Source organism: Salmo salar, chromosome 06 (assembly GCF_965601325.2).
Source record: "Salmo salar chromosome 06, fSalSal1, whole genome shotgun sequence".
NCBI classification, from domain to species: Eukaryota; Metazoa; Chordata; class Actinopteri; order Salmoniformes; family Salmonidae; genus Salmo; species Salmo salar.
Window position 1 is genome coordinate 90,173,921 of NC_138296.1, and position 14,341 is coordinate 90,188,261.

Below are 14,341 nucleotides of genomic sequence, written 5' to 3' on the forward strand. Positions count from 1 at the left end.
CAGATATCCCCCTGTTAAAGGAAGCCTGAAGCCCCTGCAGAAGCACCACTCCCCCTTACAGCTGACCAGGAAACACTGAGGCTTCTGCTGGGGCCTTCTACCTGAACTATACCACCCTACCCTACAGCTGACCAGGAAACACTGAGGCTTCTGCTGGGGCCTTCTACCTGAACTATACCACCCTACCCTACAGCTCTGAACCACAGAACTACAAAATTACCCAGCGTAGCAAAAACAGGAATCATGTCAAAGAAACTCAACCTCCCTCCACGTCTGCAACTTCTCACACGGCTCAAAGACGAGCAGAGTCCAACTTCACCCCCAACTATTACCAACCATGCACAGAAATTAGACAAACCATTTCCATCACCAGTATCCTCTCCCCATGTCCTGGCTACCCTTTTGCAATCATCTCTAAACTACCACCCATGTGCAGAAAAGACAAGACTGCTCTCTTTCTCTCTTACTGAGAGCTAACGAGCCCTTAATACCTACTGGTCCCCTCAGCTTCAGAATGGACCACAACACAGGCAGACAGGCAGGCATCAAGTGGTTTCAGCTGAATATAGATACATATGTATAAAAGCATACATACTCAGAGTCCAGGTTTGGTACTGTCTGTCTGTGTCACTATGTACACAGCAGAGTCCAGGTTTGGTACTGTCTGTCTGTGTCACTGTGTACACAGCAGAGTCCAGGTTTGGTACTGTCTGTCTGTCTTACTATGTACACAGCAGAGTCCAGGTTTGGTACTGTCTGTCTGTCTTACTATGTACACAGCAGAGTCCAGGTTTGGTACTGTCTGTCTGTGTCTTACTATGTACACAGCAGAGTCCAGGTTTGGTACTGTCTGTCTGTCTCACTATGTACACAGCAGAGTCCAGGTTTGGTACTGTCTGTCTGTGTCACTATGTACACAGCAGAGTCCAGGTTTGGTACTGTCTGTCTGTCTCACTATGTACACAGCAGAGTCCAGGTTTGGTACTGTCTGTCTGTGTCTTACTATGTACACAGCAGAGTCCAGGTTTGGTACTGTCTGTCTGTGTCACTGTGTACACAGCAGAGTCCAGGTTTGGTACTGTCTGTCTGTCTCACTATGTACACAGCAGAGCCATTTATGTATATCTCTGTTACACAGAACACACGTCTCTCTAGGCCTGCACCTAATCAACCACACTCCCAAAGGCTTTATCTCCAACTGCAAGGTTAGTGGAAAACATAATGATGTTTTTATCACTGCTGCTGATGGTGATGATGACTGTGGATACAGATTTGAACTTGTGCATCTCCTTACTCTAATGAGATAAAGAGTATCTCTCTTCAGTGAGGACTGTCTTGGTTTGGGCCTGGGCTTTGTTCGCTGGCGTATGCTGCATGTTCTCTCTCTCTCTCTCTCTCACTACGATGACGTCCTGCTGCCCACGCGGTAACCCCTGTCTGTCCACTCTGAATGAAGCTAAGCATGAAGTCCCTCTCCAACTCTGCTGCCACTCTGGCGTCTCCAAGTAGGGCATTGTCTTGGGTCAGACAGCGCCACTTTTGTCTAGTGTTTCGTAGGAGTGAGGCCACCTGTCAGAAGACAATGCACATGGGATGGATTGAGCACGTCACCAGAGCCAGCAGCAGGTTGTAAACAGACAGGCTTGCCCAGACAGTACTGTATCATGATAAGAAGATTAATGACACGCTTGCCTTTTTTCTGTTCATCACAACAACCGATATCTGTTATGTCTTCTGCTTCCTCATTGATGTGACTATCTGGGGTGTTGTTCTGTTTTAGTGGCTACAGTATCTTCTAGACACGTGTGTGTGTGTGTGTGTGTGTGTGTGTGTGTGTGTGTGTGTGTGTGTGTGTGTGTGTGTGTGTGTGTGTGTGTGTGTGTGTGTGTGTGTGTGTGTGTATTTGACCATGGAACTGAACAACACATCATGACTGTTTCATGAATGAAGAGGGTTACGCTATAATGTCAAATTAACTAAGGCCTTGTTTTGTTCAAAGCGGGGGAGTTTGTATTTTTTCATGACGAAAACATGTTGATTTTTGTGTTTGGTGACTGCGCATTGGGTAATATATATTTGTTTTTCCAATCTATTTATTGTGTGTGTGTGTGTGTGTGTGTGTGTGGGGGGGGGGGGGGGCAGGTTGGTTTCACAAGGACTGGAATATCGTCCATTTTCTGCAGAGCTGCTTCAAAACTGTTAGTAACCTTGTAGATCTGCATCTTTAAAAAGCTGAAAATCCTTGCTCAAAACCAGCGCATTGTAAACAACCATTTTTCTTTTGTTTTAAATGTTTGTTTTAAATGTTCAGTTCAAATTTGAATGAGCACAGCTTTAATTTATCTCTGGTATGTGATGAAAGCAGTTCATAAGCATTTGGGAGTTGAGGTCATCACCCTAGCCCATTAGTTTCAGACAGGGTCTGAGTTGGCTGTTTGAACTACTTTTTCCACATTCAATTATTATATATATCTATATTTTTTTTGTGACTGTCTGTCCACCTGTCATTGTCAATTACTTCATAAACGCAAGCAGAGAATGTTGCCTTTCATTACTTAGATTTTGTTTGTAATTGCATCGCAAGATTCCTCCATCTTTACCTGCTTTACGATGTTGAAACGTCTTCAGTGTTTCCCAGTGGCCTTACTTTTGACTTTACTAGTCATACAACTGTCTTGTGTATTTTTCAATGTGTTTTATTTTTGTTTTTGGATGTGATTTTAAAGAAAGTCCATCCTCTTCTCTCTGTCCTCCCCAAGGCTTCTTCAGCAACTGTGGTATTCAAAAGCCTAAGCACCTAAAACAAATACTTTTTTTTCTGTCTGTAAGAAATTGTAAATGTTGCATTGAAGTGTAAAAAAAATAAGTTTTGAACCATTTTTCTGGCGTCCAGACCACTGTTCTACGGTGTTGTTTCCTAGAAAATAATGTCCATCTCTTGATTCTGCATTTCAATGATTTGATGTTTTGGTTTTCCTCTGTACATTGCAATGGGCGTGAAGATAGTATTTTAATATTTGTATAAAGTTTAATTTAATTCTACCATGTGTATATAATTATTTCTAATTAAAGCTTTCTTTTGAAATGTGTGAGACCTGATTTTGTTGTTGGTTTTTTACATTGAAAATCATATTGGCTGTGTCCGAAATGGCACCCCATTCCCTATAAAGTGCACTACTTTTGACCAGAGCCTATTGATCCTGGTCAAAAGTAGTGCACTGTAGGGAATATAGAGCAATTTGGGAGGCAAGCAATATTAACATTTCTATACTGAAAAAGAATGCAGGCCAGGGGTATTCTACTACAAATTAAAATTCAGCTGAACATGGTTTCACCCAGATAGTTCCAGGCATACATTGCATTTCGTTACTCAAAAAGGTTGTAGACCATAAAATAGATGAACGTTGTGGCCTTTTTTATTGATTTGGCAAAACTGAACGGTTGGACCTCTATAAGAGGATTCTGACCTGTAGCCTCCATGTTTTTAAAAATTATTTAACCAGGCAAGTCAGTTTAGAACAAATTCTTATTTTCAATGACAGCCTAGGAACAGTGGGTTCACTGCCTTGTTCAGGGGCAGAATGACAGATTTTTACCTTTTCAGCTCGGGGATTCGAGCCAGCAACCTTTTCACTTACTGGCCCAACGCTCTAACCACTAGGCTACATGCCGCCTGACTTCGTAAGGAAGCAGAGAAGAATACACGGTTTAAGAACAGCTGAATTGATGCCTAAAATAGGTCAAATCTGTGTTAAAAGGGTTTTTATTCAGCGGCCCAAAGACTGACGTAATAATAGTAATAAGTAAGCAGACTAAAAGATTGATATACCTATCTATGTGTAGTAAACACATGAGTGAAAGTCCTGTCGAGGAACAGATGCTTGAAGGCCTACCCACTGTGACCTCAAGGACACTCCAGGATAACCACACCTGATAGGGCAAAATGTGTGTCTAACGTCAGTCATATATACTGCTCAAAAAAATAAAGGGAACACTTAAACAACACATCCTAGATCTGAATGAAATAATCTTATTAAATACTTTTTTCTTTAAATAGTTGAATGTGCTGACAACAAAATCACACAAAAATAATCAATCGAAATCCAATTTATCAACCCATGGAGGTCTGGATTTGGAGTCACACTCAAAATGAAAGTGGAAAACCACACTACAGGCTGATCCAACTTTGATGTAATGTCCTTACAACAAGTCAAAATGAGGCTCAGTAGTGTGTGTGGCCTCCACGTGCCTGTATGACCTCCATACAACGCCTGGGCATGCTCCTGATGAGGTGGCGGATGGTCTCCTGAGGGATCTCCTCCCAGACCTGGACTAAAGCATCCGCCAACTCCTGGACAGTCTGTGGTGTAACGTGGCGTTGGTGGATGGAGCGAGACATGATGTCCCAGATGTGCTCAATTGGATTCAGGTCTGGGGAACAGGCGGGCCAGTCCATAGCATCAATGCCTTCCTCTTGCAGGAACTGCTGACACACTCCAGCCACATGAGGTCTAGCATTGTCTTGCATTAGGAGGAACCCAGGGCCAACCGCACCAGCATATGGTCTCACAAGGGGTCTGAGGATCTCATCTCGGTACCTAATGGCAGTCAGGCTACCTCTGGCGAGCACATGGAGGGCTGTGCGGCCCCCCAAAGAAATGCCACCCCACACCATGACTGACCCACCGCCAAACCGGTCATGCTGGAGGATGTTGCAGGCAGCAGAACGTTCTCCACGGCGTCTCCAGACTGTCACGTCTGTCACATGTGCTCAGTGTGAACCTGCTTTCATCTGTGAAGAGCACAGGGCACCAGTAGTGAATTTGCCAATCTTGGTGTTCTCTGGCAAATGCCAAACGTCCTGCACGGTGTTGGGCTGTAAGCACAACCCCCACCTGTGGACGTCGGGCCCTCATACCACCCTCATGGAGTCTGTTTCTGACTGTTTGAGCAGACACATGCACATTTGTGGCCTGCTGGAGGTCATTTTGCAGGGCTCTGGCAGTGCTTCTCCTGCTCCTCCTTGCACAAAGGCGGAGGTAGCGGTCCTGCTGCTGGGTTGTTGCCCTCCTACGGCCTCCTCCACATCTCCTGATGCACTGGCCTGTCTCCTGGTAGCGCCTCCATGCTCTGGACACTACGCTGACAGACACAGCAAACCTTCTTGCCACAGCTCGCATTGATGTGCCATCCTGGATGAGCTGCACTACCTGAGCCACTTGTGTGGGTTGTAGACTCCGTCTCATGCTACCACTAGAGTGAAAGCACCGCCAGCATTCAAAAGTGACCAAAACATCAGCTAGGAAGCATAGGAACTGAGAAGTGGTCTGTGGTTACCACCTGCAGAACCACTCCTTTATTGGGGGTGTCTTGCTAATTGCCTATAATTTCCACCTATTGTCTATCCCATTTGCACAACAGCATGTGAAATGTATTGTCAATCAGTGTTGCTTCCTAAGTGGACAGTTTGATTTCACAGAAGTGTGATTGACTTTGAGTTTCATCCTGTTGTTTAAGTGTTCCCTTTATTTTTTTGAGCAGTGTATATTATCATGATACTAACTAGCTAGTTGCGTATCTTACGAACAGTAAAGAGCCATGCCATTTTCACCCTGTACTGTGACGACCATGGTTTTATGTAGATTGTGAACCTTGTGACTGGGTGACATCTAGTGGCTGCTAGATAGTACTGCAACGTGTCATTGAAAAGCCGAGAGAATACGGACTCCATTTTGTGTCCTTCTCGCTGTTTTGAAGAGGCAGTAAGCAGCAAGACAATCCCTCCGAAGGAAAAAAAAAAAACCAACAAAGGTATATTAACATTAACGTTTGTACAATTTAAATGGACGTAACTAATGTTAATGCATTATTGCACTAGTATTGCCAGTCGGAAACGATGTTGTAAACAAGCTAATTAGCGTTAGCTTTGTTTATCTTGCGTTTGCAAACGCAATCACAGGCCTAAAAAAAAATGCACAATGACTGTGTCGCAGCTAACGTTTAAGGTCACGATAAACGTTCGGTTTCGAAACCTCTCCGGGATGACTATACAGGACTACGCGGCTTATAACGCTTTATTTGTTTATTTATCTAAAAACGTGTATACCTTTTTTATTTAAATACTCCAATTTGTGTACTATAGAATTCTAGTTATCTAACATTGCTAATGATGTGGGTGTAACGTTAACTACGCAGAAAATATTTATGGTGTCCTGAGGTAACAAGAGTTCTAACAACATTCCTAACACATAGTGGTTTTTAGTTTCAAAATGTGTCATCTTAGGGATTTTTTTTACATTTTATTCGGTGTTTTTCTTTCGGATAGACATCCTACAGCCAGAATGAGTGGCTGCCGCATATTCGTCGGCCGGTTGAACCCGTCCGCCAGAGAGAAGGACGTGGAGAGATTCTTCAAAGGATACGGCCGCATCCGAGACATCGACCTGAAGAGGGGCTTTGGTTTTGTGGTCAGTACACACACCTACACAATGTGTTTAACACTCCATTGTTCATAGCCCTAGGCTAAGGAGGCAGTTAGGTCTTGGCTAAGTGCAGTGTGGACGTGCATACAGGCTTTAGTTTTCGGGGGTCAGTATACACACAATGACGCACATAGCTGTACCCTCAATTACCAACTCCACTTACTAGCTACATGGTTTAGAAAACCTTTTAGAGAGGTCTAGAATAGATAGTCTGAATGTTATAATCTGTTCTCCAGGAGTTTGATGATCCTAGGGATGCTGAGGATGCAGTTTATGAGTTGGACGGCAAGGAGCTCTGCAATGAGAGGTAAAGCAGCATCTCTGTTCATGATGGACATTTACACATCACCACGTTGGCTCACATATCAATAAATAGGCCTGGGTTATTATAACAGCCTTCCATAACCTGTTATGTGTCTTAAGGCCTCATTCTCTCTCTCTCTCTCTCAGGGTGACAATTGAGCATGCTCGTGTGCGCCTGCGTGGTGGGCGGGGACGTGGTGGTGACAGAGGAGGAGGTGGAGGAGGAGGAGGAGGCCGCTTCCCAGATCGCTATGGCCGTGGCTCCCAGGATAGTCGGAGGTACATGGACTTAAATATTATCAGCTAGCCTCTCTTACAATTCCCAGTGTGGACTTTCCACACTAGTCGCTAAACAAATAGATTCCAGAAGACTGTACAGTCCCTTTTACAAGTGGAAATTTTAGACAAAATATCCCCAAGGAAAAAAATATTATTAAACCAACTTCAAAACTCTGCTTTCTGTGTTTGGCTTTCATGGTTTGTTTGTTCATCCCCTGAGGCACGCATACACAATGTAAATGCATACATACGGTGCATGCATATGCCAGGTGATAGAAATATCGACGGCAGTACCAGCATTTAAAAAAAAAATAAGTATGTTTTAATAATACTTTCCTGTGGATATTTTGTCTCAAATTTCCATAAGGACCAACCAACCAAGTGGACAGCCATCAGCGTAAGTTGAAATGACAGTTTATTCAACATTCTGTCTATACAAGGCACCTTTCGGGAAATGTGCAATGGATATAAATCCAACCTTATCTAGGAGGGGAAACGCTGTTCTTTATGTCATTGATTCTAATCCCAGTTGAACTATTTGATAGCTCTGTTATTTCGAGTCAGAATCATGGGTCTGTATACATATAAAATCTGAATCGGCGTGTCGATCTAGGGTCTGTTAAGGATGTTAAACTATAATGAATGGACAAAGGGGGGAACTGATTCTAGATCAGCACTTTGAGGTGCTCGTGTTCTCTCTCTCCCACTACAGCAAAAGGTAATAGGCTACTAGTCAGGATCAAATCCAAGTTTCAGCTAGAAGGAAGGAACTAGCTGTGGATGACTCACCAATGGGTTTTAGCCCACTGTTATGGAACCACGGTTCTGGATTATCTGCAAGGTTTTCATACTTTTCTCTCTCTCCCACCACAGTAGGAACCCCCCACCGATGCGTACGGAGAACCGTCTCATCGTGGAGAACCTGTCATCTCGCGTCAGCTGGCAGGTGAGTTCCTTACCTGGGCGTGTCTGCTCATCTACCGTACCTGCCTGTTATTAACAACACCAGGTGCTGAGTAATCAGAGGGAGACAGTGACAATGCTCAGCTTTATACCTTATCTTCACTAGTAATGATCTCAAGGCAACTGCCTGGTTCACTCCAGGTAAAGAAATTCAGTCATGTTTTTTTTCCTACATGTATTGGAGCGAATGTAGTAATATTTAATGGGTTGAGAGCACATGCATATGAAAATCAGCAGCACTAACCAAATGTGTTGTTGGTCTCATTTCTTCTTACAAATTATTGAATTATAAAGGGCTCTCAATACATAGCCAATCCAGCTCTCTCCTGAGAGCTTCCAGTGAAAATAACCAGCCATAGATATTTGCTGCATCTAAAGAGTACAGTTTGATTAGATACAAAAGAGAGGAAAAACAAACTAATTTGTCTGTATTTTTATTTATTTTAACCAATTCTTCACCCCTTTATTTGCCAGCCTGACTGTTGTGTCGTATGGACGAGAGCGCTTCTTATGGTGGAGTTAACCCAATCAGGGTCCCTCTCTCTGGGTTGAGCCATGTCGTGCCAGCCAGTGTGCCAGTCGGCCTACTCCTAGTTGGTATCCTCCTGCTGGTCGTATGAGTGCTCCCTCGCTTGGTTGGGGGTGAGGTCCCACCCCCCCGGGTCCCACTACCCACTCTGCTCTAGAAGCACTGGCGTGGCCGGCGACCACTTCGCTCGCTCTCGCTGCCCCCCCCCCGGTGGTGGGGGGGTTCAACGGCGGGAGCGCTGTGCTGACAGAGAGGGAGAAATCGCAAACAGAGAGGCAGATGGGCAGAAAGAGAGGAGAGGAAAGAGAGTCGATGATGGTGTTGATGATGATGGTGGCTGGCGTGTTGGTCTGATCCATGGTGGTTCGTAAATTTGAGAGGCTTCAATCGATCCATACCCCCCCCCCCCCCCCCATTACCCCCCCCTCCCCCCGTGTGCTGTGATTCCGTCCGCACATCGTGAGAGGTGCCCAGAGGTGGATAAAATCTGCTGAGCGAGGTCACGAGAGGTCAAGGTTGGATCACGAGGTGCGATCAAGGTGGTTATGGTATGGTGGACTAGGAGAGCCTGCTGCGGCCCGCTCCAAGGGGGGTCTCAGGTATTGGTTTCCTCTCTTCCTCTGTACTGAGACTGAGGGGGGGGTGCCGAGCCCTAGACAGGGTACCCGTCCCAGGCGTTAGGGGGCAGAGAGCCCTGTGCCCTCGGCTCCTAGCTAGCAAGAGACAACCTTATTCAATATGCTGCTCAACACAGCTCCTCAACTGCTCATTCAGTATGTTCTATATGGACTGTTCTATGTAGTTGTTTAAAGTGAGTGGGGTCCAAGAATATATATTTTAATGCAAAGATGATATTTTTAGATCAACCTGACATCTTTTGTCTTTTTAGCTTCCTCCATTTTACAGACCCAATTTAGAGAGTACATTTCTATGTACTTCCGGGAAGGTTTTATTCACATTTCCTTTTGCCAAGCTCTTTTCGCCTTGCTGCAAAGGAGTTTCTTAAGGAAGTGTGTGACATTTCCAAACAGTTTCTGTCCATTTGGCTTGTCCCATACATCAACATGCACACAGACACCTAACTGGTAATTGGAACAACTACTTTAACACAGTGACTTTGTTGCCAGACAAGGCAGCCAGTAATTCTGCTCTGATCTCTGAGGTTCTTGGACCCCTCTCGTCGTCTCTGTTAGTCTCTGTAGTTCCTCCTATGATATCTAACCTTTTTCTCTCGTTGGTGAATATGATACATTATGATGACTGTTGTCCTGTTCCGGTCCTAACTTAGCCTGTTGTTGTGTAGGACCTGAAGGATTTCATGAGACAGGCTGGGGAAGTCACGTTTGCAGACGCCCACCGCCCCAAGCTCAACGAAGGGTAAGAATAATAAAATACTGTTCTTTCTACATATACGTATAAACATGCCACCATCAACATACTCCTTAAACGTTTTACATTCAACCCACCATGTCAGTTGTATTCTGCTGACCTTTTGTTTTGTCGGTCTTCAGAGTGGTTGAGTTCGCTTCTTACAGTGATCTGAAAAACGCCCTTGAGAAGCTGTCTGGCAAGGAGATCAATGGAAGGAAGATCAAGCTGATTGAGGCAGCAAAGAAGAGGTGAGTGGTCTGGAGAATTAGCCCTTCTAGATGTTTCTACTAGTGTTTACTCTTAAGGAACTGAGGACGGCAGGATGCATTATCAGTAAAGTGATGAGACGGTTGGTTTCACCTTTTTCTCTTTCCCCTTCTCCAGGGGTTCAAGGAGTCGTTCCCGCTCTGAGAGCTCTTCTCGTTCCCGCTCCCGTTCTCGTAATCGTTCCCCGTCCCGCTCCAGGACCCCCCGTCGTTCCAGGTCCCACTCCCCCAAATCCCGCTCCCCCAAGAGGGACTACAACCGCTCTCATTCTCGTTCCCACAGCGGCTCCCCAGCCCCCCGTGGTGCCGCTCCCGGCTCCCCACCCCCCAGGGCCAAAGAGACCTCTTCCTCCTCCTCTAAACGACCCTCCAAGCCCAGCAAGTCTGCCTCCCCCCACTCCCCTCCCCCTGCACAGCGTGCACCTTCCAGGTCTCCTTCCAGGTCTCGTGGCTCTCGCTCTCCGTCTACGGACAGCCGCCACTGAGTATTGAGAACACCTAACGCAGGAGTATACACATTTTTAAATGAACACACACCTAGTACATAAATACTCACATTCAGACAAATGTGAACACACACACTAACCCCACTGTTATAGTAAGACAACGGGGCAGGAACTGTTTTACCCAGCGGTTCTTGCCTGGTGTCCCTCTATTTTCCCTCATTTTCCTCCCTCCAACCCGCTCTTCTCTTCTGACATAGCTGACCTTTGACCTACTCTTGTATGGTGGGTGTTCTCAATAAAAGCATGGCTCTCGCTGTGAACACAATGAGGGCTTCGTTTTCAATTTGAGCATCAAGTCTAAAACCTTCTGGGGTTTTGTTTTGGTTAGTATTTTTATTTGTAATAATGGATGTAATTCTTGGTAAGGTATTACATTATTTTTTTATCATTCAACGCTCGTGTGGTGACTCCCCCTCTACCGACTTTTGGTTGTCAGCTCTGATATCATGAGCTGTTGAGAATACAAGTCCCGTTCCATGATGGTTATGAATGTGAATGGTTCGACCCAAAACCTTAGCCATTCTGATCTCAGTGTAGGGTTTGTGTAAAGTAACCTTGGGATTTGATTAGTTTTATGCTGTGACTATTTTATTGAACGCCATTTTTCTTTTTTGGGGGGTTATCAGATTGTGATTTTGTTTTGTGGTGGCAGTAAAGGTGTTTTATCCTCAGTTAAGACGCCTGGTGAAAACATTGTGGCAGGCTGTGTTATTATTTAACCCGTTTTGTATTGAACGTTTAAACAGTTGGTTAGGGTTAGATGCACACCGCCATTAACCCATTTGTATTGAATGTTTAAATGGAGTGGTTGTCTGTATCTGTACTCTTTGTTTCTATAAAGCATTATACACGTTTCCTTTCACAATGTATTGTAATGAAGCGTCGACACAACCTAGAGAATAGTTTGGAAAATGACTATTTTTAATGTTAAATTCAGTTTTTTTTTTTTTCTTCTCCGTGTTCAATATGAGGGTTGTATTTGTACTTAATTGAAAAAGAACAAGAAACAGCAAACAACAAATGAAAACAGTTTTAAATAAAGCGTCCGAGACATTTTGTATGTCAGAACTTGAGAATAAAGTTAAACTTCCACAAAGAGTTGTGCCACTGTTTGTAAGATGTCCTTAGTAATGGATCTAGATTCTCTTTTTTTTTAACGTTCAGTATTAAAACGTCACTTATTACAATGTTTTCTATAGCTTGTACACACTGACATACTGCACTAGCTTGCCTTGATCATAAATACACATGTAGTACAGACAGTACGTAGGTTTAATTACCAATTTAATTCCAGAAATTCATCATACAGTAGTCAATTGTCGCAATCACTCCACCTTTTCAAAATGGCAGCGGCCGTGCCTCACCGTCAATGCAGACTCGGATTGTAAATGCAGTTACTGAGTGTTTTCAAGTCGACGGTACATATCTTAATAGTTCATGGTAAATAATCAGACTGATGTGATTGTTTCTGGATGCTCAGAGAGAAATACTGATCATTCAGAGCGTGAATGCTGTAACGTTCTGTGACTATTAGGGATCCCTGTTAGTTCATGCCGATGCAGCAGCTACTCTGCCTGGGGTACAAAAACATGAAGGCACTTACATGATAAAACAGTACATCATAGTTACATTCTGCATTGTACATATCTGGTGTATAATACCACCATACAACAATATTACAATGTTTGTGTGCATATGCATGTGTCTGTACCTTTGTGTGTTGCTTCAGTCCCCGCTGTTCCATAAGGTGTTTTTTATCTGTGTTAAATCTGATTCTACTGCTTGCATCAGTTACTTGATGTGGAATAGAGTTCCATGTAGTCATGGCTCTGTCGTACTGTGCACCTCCCATAGTCTGTTCTGGACTTGGGGACTGTGAAGAGACCTCTGGTGGCATGTCTTGTGGGGTATGTATGGGTGTCAGAGCTGTGTGCTAGTAGTTTAAACAGACAACTTCTAGCCTTGACTTTCATTCTGATACCATATCTACAGTCTTTCACCTTTTAATGTGTATAGTGTTACTTACTAGGTGTTGTCCAATGAATTTCTGTAACCACTCCCTCTTCAAATCAGGGTTGATTGGGAAAAGCTGTTCAAAAGAGGATAATGCATATCCATGCAGCCAAATTGTGTTAAGTTTTTAATCTTTGTTTCCACTGAACATGCAATTCAAATAAAGGCATTTTAATTATATGAATACTACCTTGGATCTCATTTTTGAAGACTGCTCAGTGCATTCAACTTGTCAACACTTACAAAAACAAGTAGTGATGAATGCTTTTAGTTAAGGTAATATCTAGGACTTATTCCTTGCCACCCATTCCAAAACTAACTGCAGCTCTTTATTAATTGTTAGTCATTTCAGTTACTGTAGTAGCTGATGTGTATAGTGTTGAGTTATTTGCATACATAAACACACTGGCTTTACTCAAAACTAGTGGCATGTTGTTAGTAAAGATTTTAAAAAGTAAGGGGCCTAGACAGCTGCCCTGGGGAATTCCTGATTTTACCTGGATTATGTTGGAGAAACTTCCATTGAAGAACACCCTCTGTGTTCTGTTAGACAGGTAAGTCTTTATCCACATTCTTGCAGAGGGTGTAAAGCCATAACACAAGTTTTTCCAGTAGCAGACTGATCGATAATGTCAAAAGCCGCACTGAAGTGTAACAAAACAGCTCCTACAATCGTTTTATCATCAATTTCTCTCAGCCAATCATCAGTCATTTGTGTAAGTGCTGTGCTTGTTGAGTGTCCTTCCCTATAGGCGTGCTGAAAGTCTTGTCAATTTGTTTACTGTAAAATAACATTGTATCTGGCCAAAGGTTTACAAAGGGTTGGTAACAGGCTGATTGGTCGGCTATTTGAGCCAGTAAAGGGGGCTTTACTATTCTTAGGTAGCGGAATTACTTTTTTTTTACTCGCTAGTTGGCTTAAATTGAAGATGTGGCAAATAGGAGTGGCAATATCGTCTGCTATTATCCTCAGTAACTTTCAATCCAAGTTGTCAGACCCCGGTGGATTGTCATTGTTGATAGACAACAATAATTTGTTCACCTCTTCCACACTCACTTTACGGAATTCAAAATTACAATGCTTGTCTTTCATCATTTGATCACTTATACTTGGATGTGTAGTGTCGACGTTTGCTCTGAATTTTGTCTGATCAAACGGCCACATCGCTGGGCTGACTGGCTTCCTCTACCTCCACTGCCTCGTACACCTGCTTCTCTGTGGGAGAGAGAGAGAGAAAGGAGGACACTTAGAGTTAGGGTGGAGCAGTGGTGTGAAGTACTAAGGTAAAAATACTTTGAAGTACTACTTAAGTAGTTTTTTGCGGTATCTGTGCTATAGTATTTATATTTTGCACAACTTTTACTTCACTACATTCCTAAATAAAATAATGTACTTTCTACTCCATACATTTTCCCTGACACCCAAAATTACTCGTTACATTTTGAATGATTAGCAGGACAGGAAAATGGTCCAATTCACACATTTATTAAGAGAATACGTGGTCAGGCCTCCCGGGTGGCGCTGTGCCACCAGAGATTCTGGGTTCGATCCCAGGCTCATGGGGCATGGGGCGGCGCACAATTGGCCCAGTGTCATCCGGGTTAGGGAGGGTTTGGCTGGCAGGGATA

General features: G+C 43.8%; 2 protein-coding genes across 3 annotated transcripts in view; both read left to right on the forward strand.

Annotated features, from left to right (window-relative positions):
* susd6 (sushi domain containing 6) overlaps positions 1-3,089 on the forward strand; it is a 69,987-nt gene extending 66,898 nt beyond the window's left edge. The window contains exon 7 of the mRNA XM_014205930.3: positions 4-3,089. Coding sequence (XP_014061405.1) covers positions 4-29 — 26 coding nt within the window. The 3' untranslated portion in view covers positions 30-3,089. The remainder of the gene's footprint in view (positions 1-3) is intronic.
* Positions 3,090-5,688: 2,599 nt separating this feature from the next.
* LOC106608158 (serine/arginine-rich splicing factor 5) lies at positions 5,689-12,892 on the forward strand. 2 transcript variants are annotated; one of them, XM_014205928.3, is made up of 9 exons: positions 5,689-5,811; positions 6,326-6,467; positions 6,719-6,789; positions 6,933-7,064; positions 7,432-7,461; positions 7,938-8,010; positions 9,860-9,933; positions 10,068-10,175; positions 10,312-12,892. In XM_014205928.3, the coding sequence occupies exons 2-9, from the start codon at positions 6,342-6,344 to the stop codon at positions 10,676-10,678; spliced, it is 981 nt and encodes a 326-aa protein (XP_014061403.1). In that variant the 5' UTR covers positions 5,689-5,811; positions 6,326-6,341; the 3' UTR covers positions 10,679-12,892. The 2 variants fall into 2 exon arrangements, with proteins under 2 accessions (XP_014061403.1, XP_014061404.1); XM_014205929.3 differs by lacking the exon at positions 7,432-7,461.
* Positions 12,893-14,341: the final 1,449 nt, after the last annotated feature.

What these genes read in the sequence shown, in the direction of transcription:
- LOC106608158 (XM_014205928.3), top strand. Translation starts at nt 6,342, where the DNA reads ATGAGTGGCTGCCGCATATTCGTCGGCCGGTTGAACCCGTCCGCCAGA. An exon ending in CCAAGTGGACAGCCATCAGC is followed by an intron (nt 7,462 to 7,937) that starts GTAAGTTGAAAT and finishes CTCCCACCACAG; the next exon opens with TAGGAACCCCCCACCGATGC. An exon ending in CGCCCCAAGCTCAACGAAGG is followed by an intron (nt 9,934 to 10,067) that starts GTAAGAATAATA and finishes GTCGGTCTTCAG; the next exon opens with AGTGGTTGAGTTCGCTTCTT.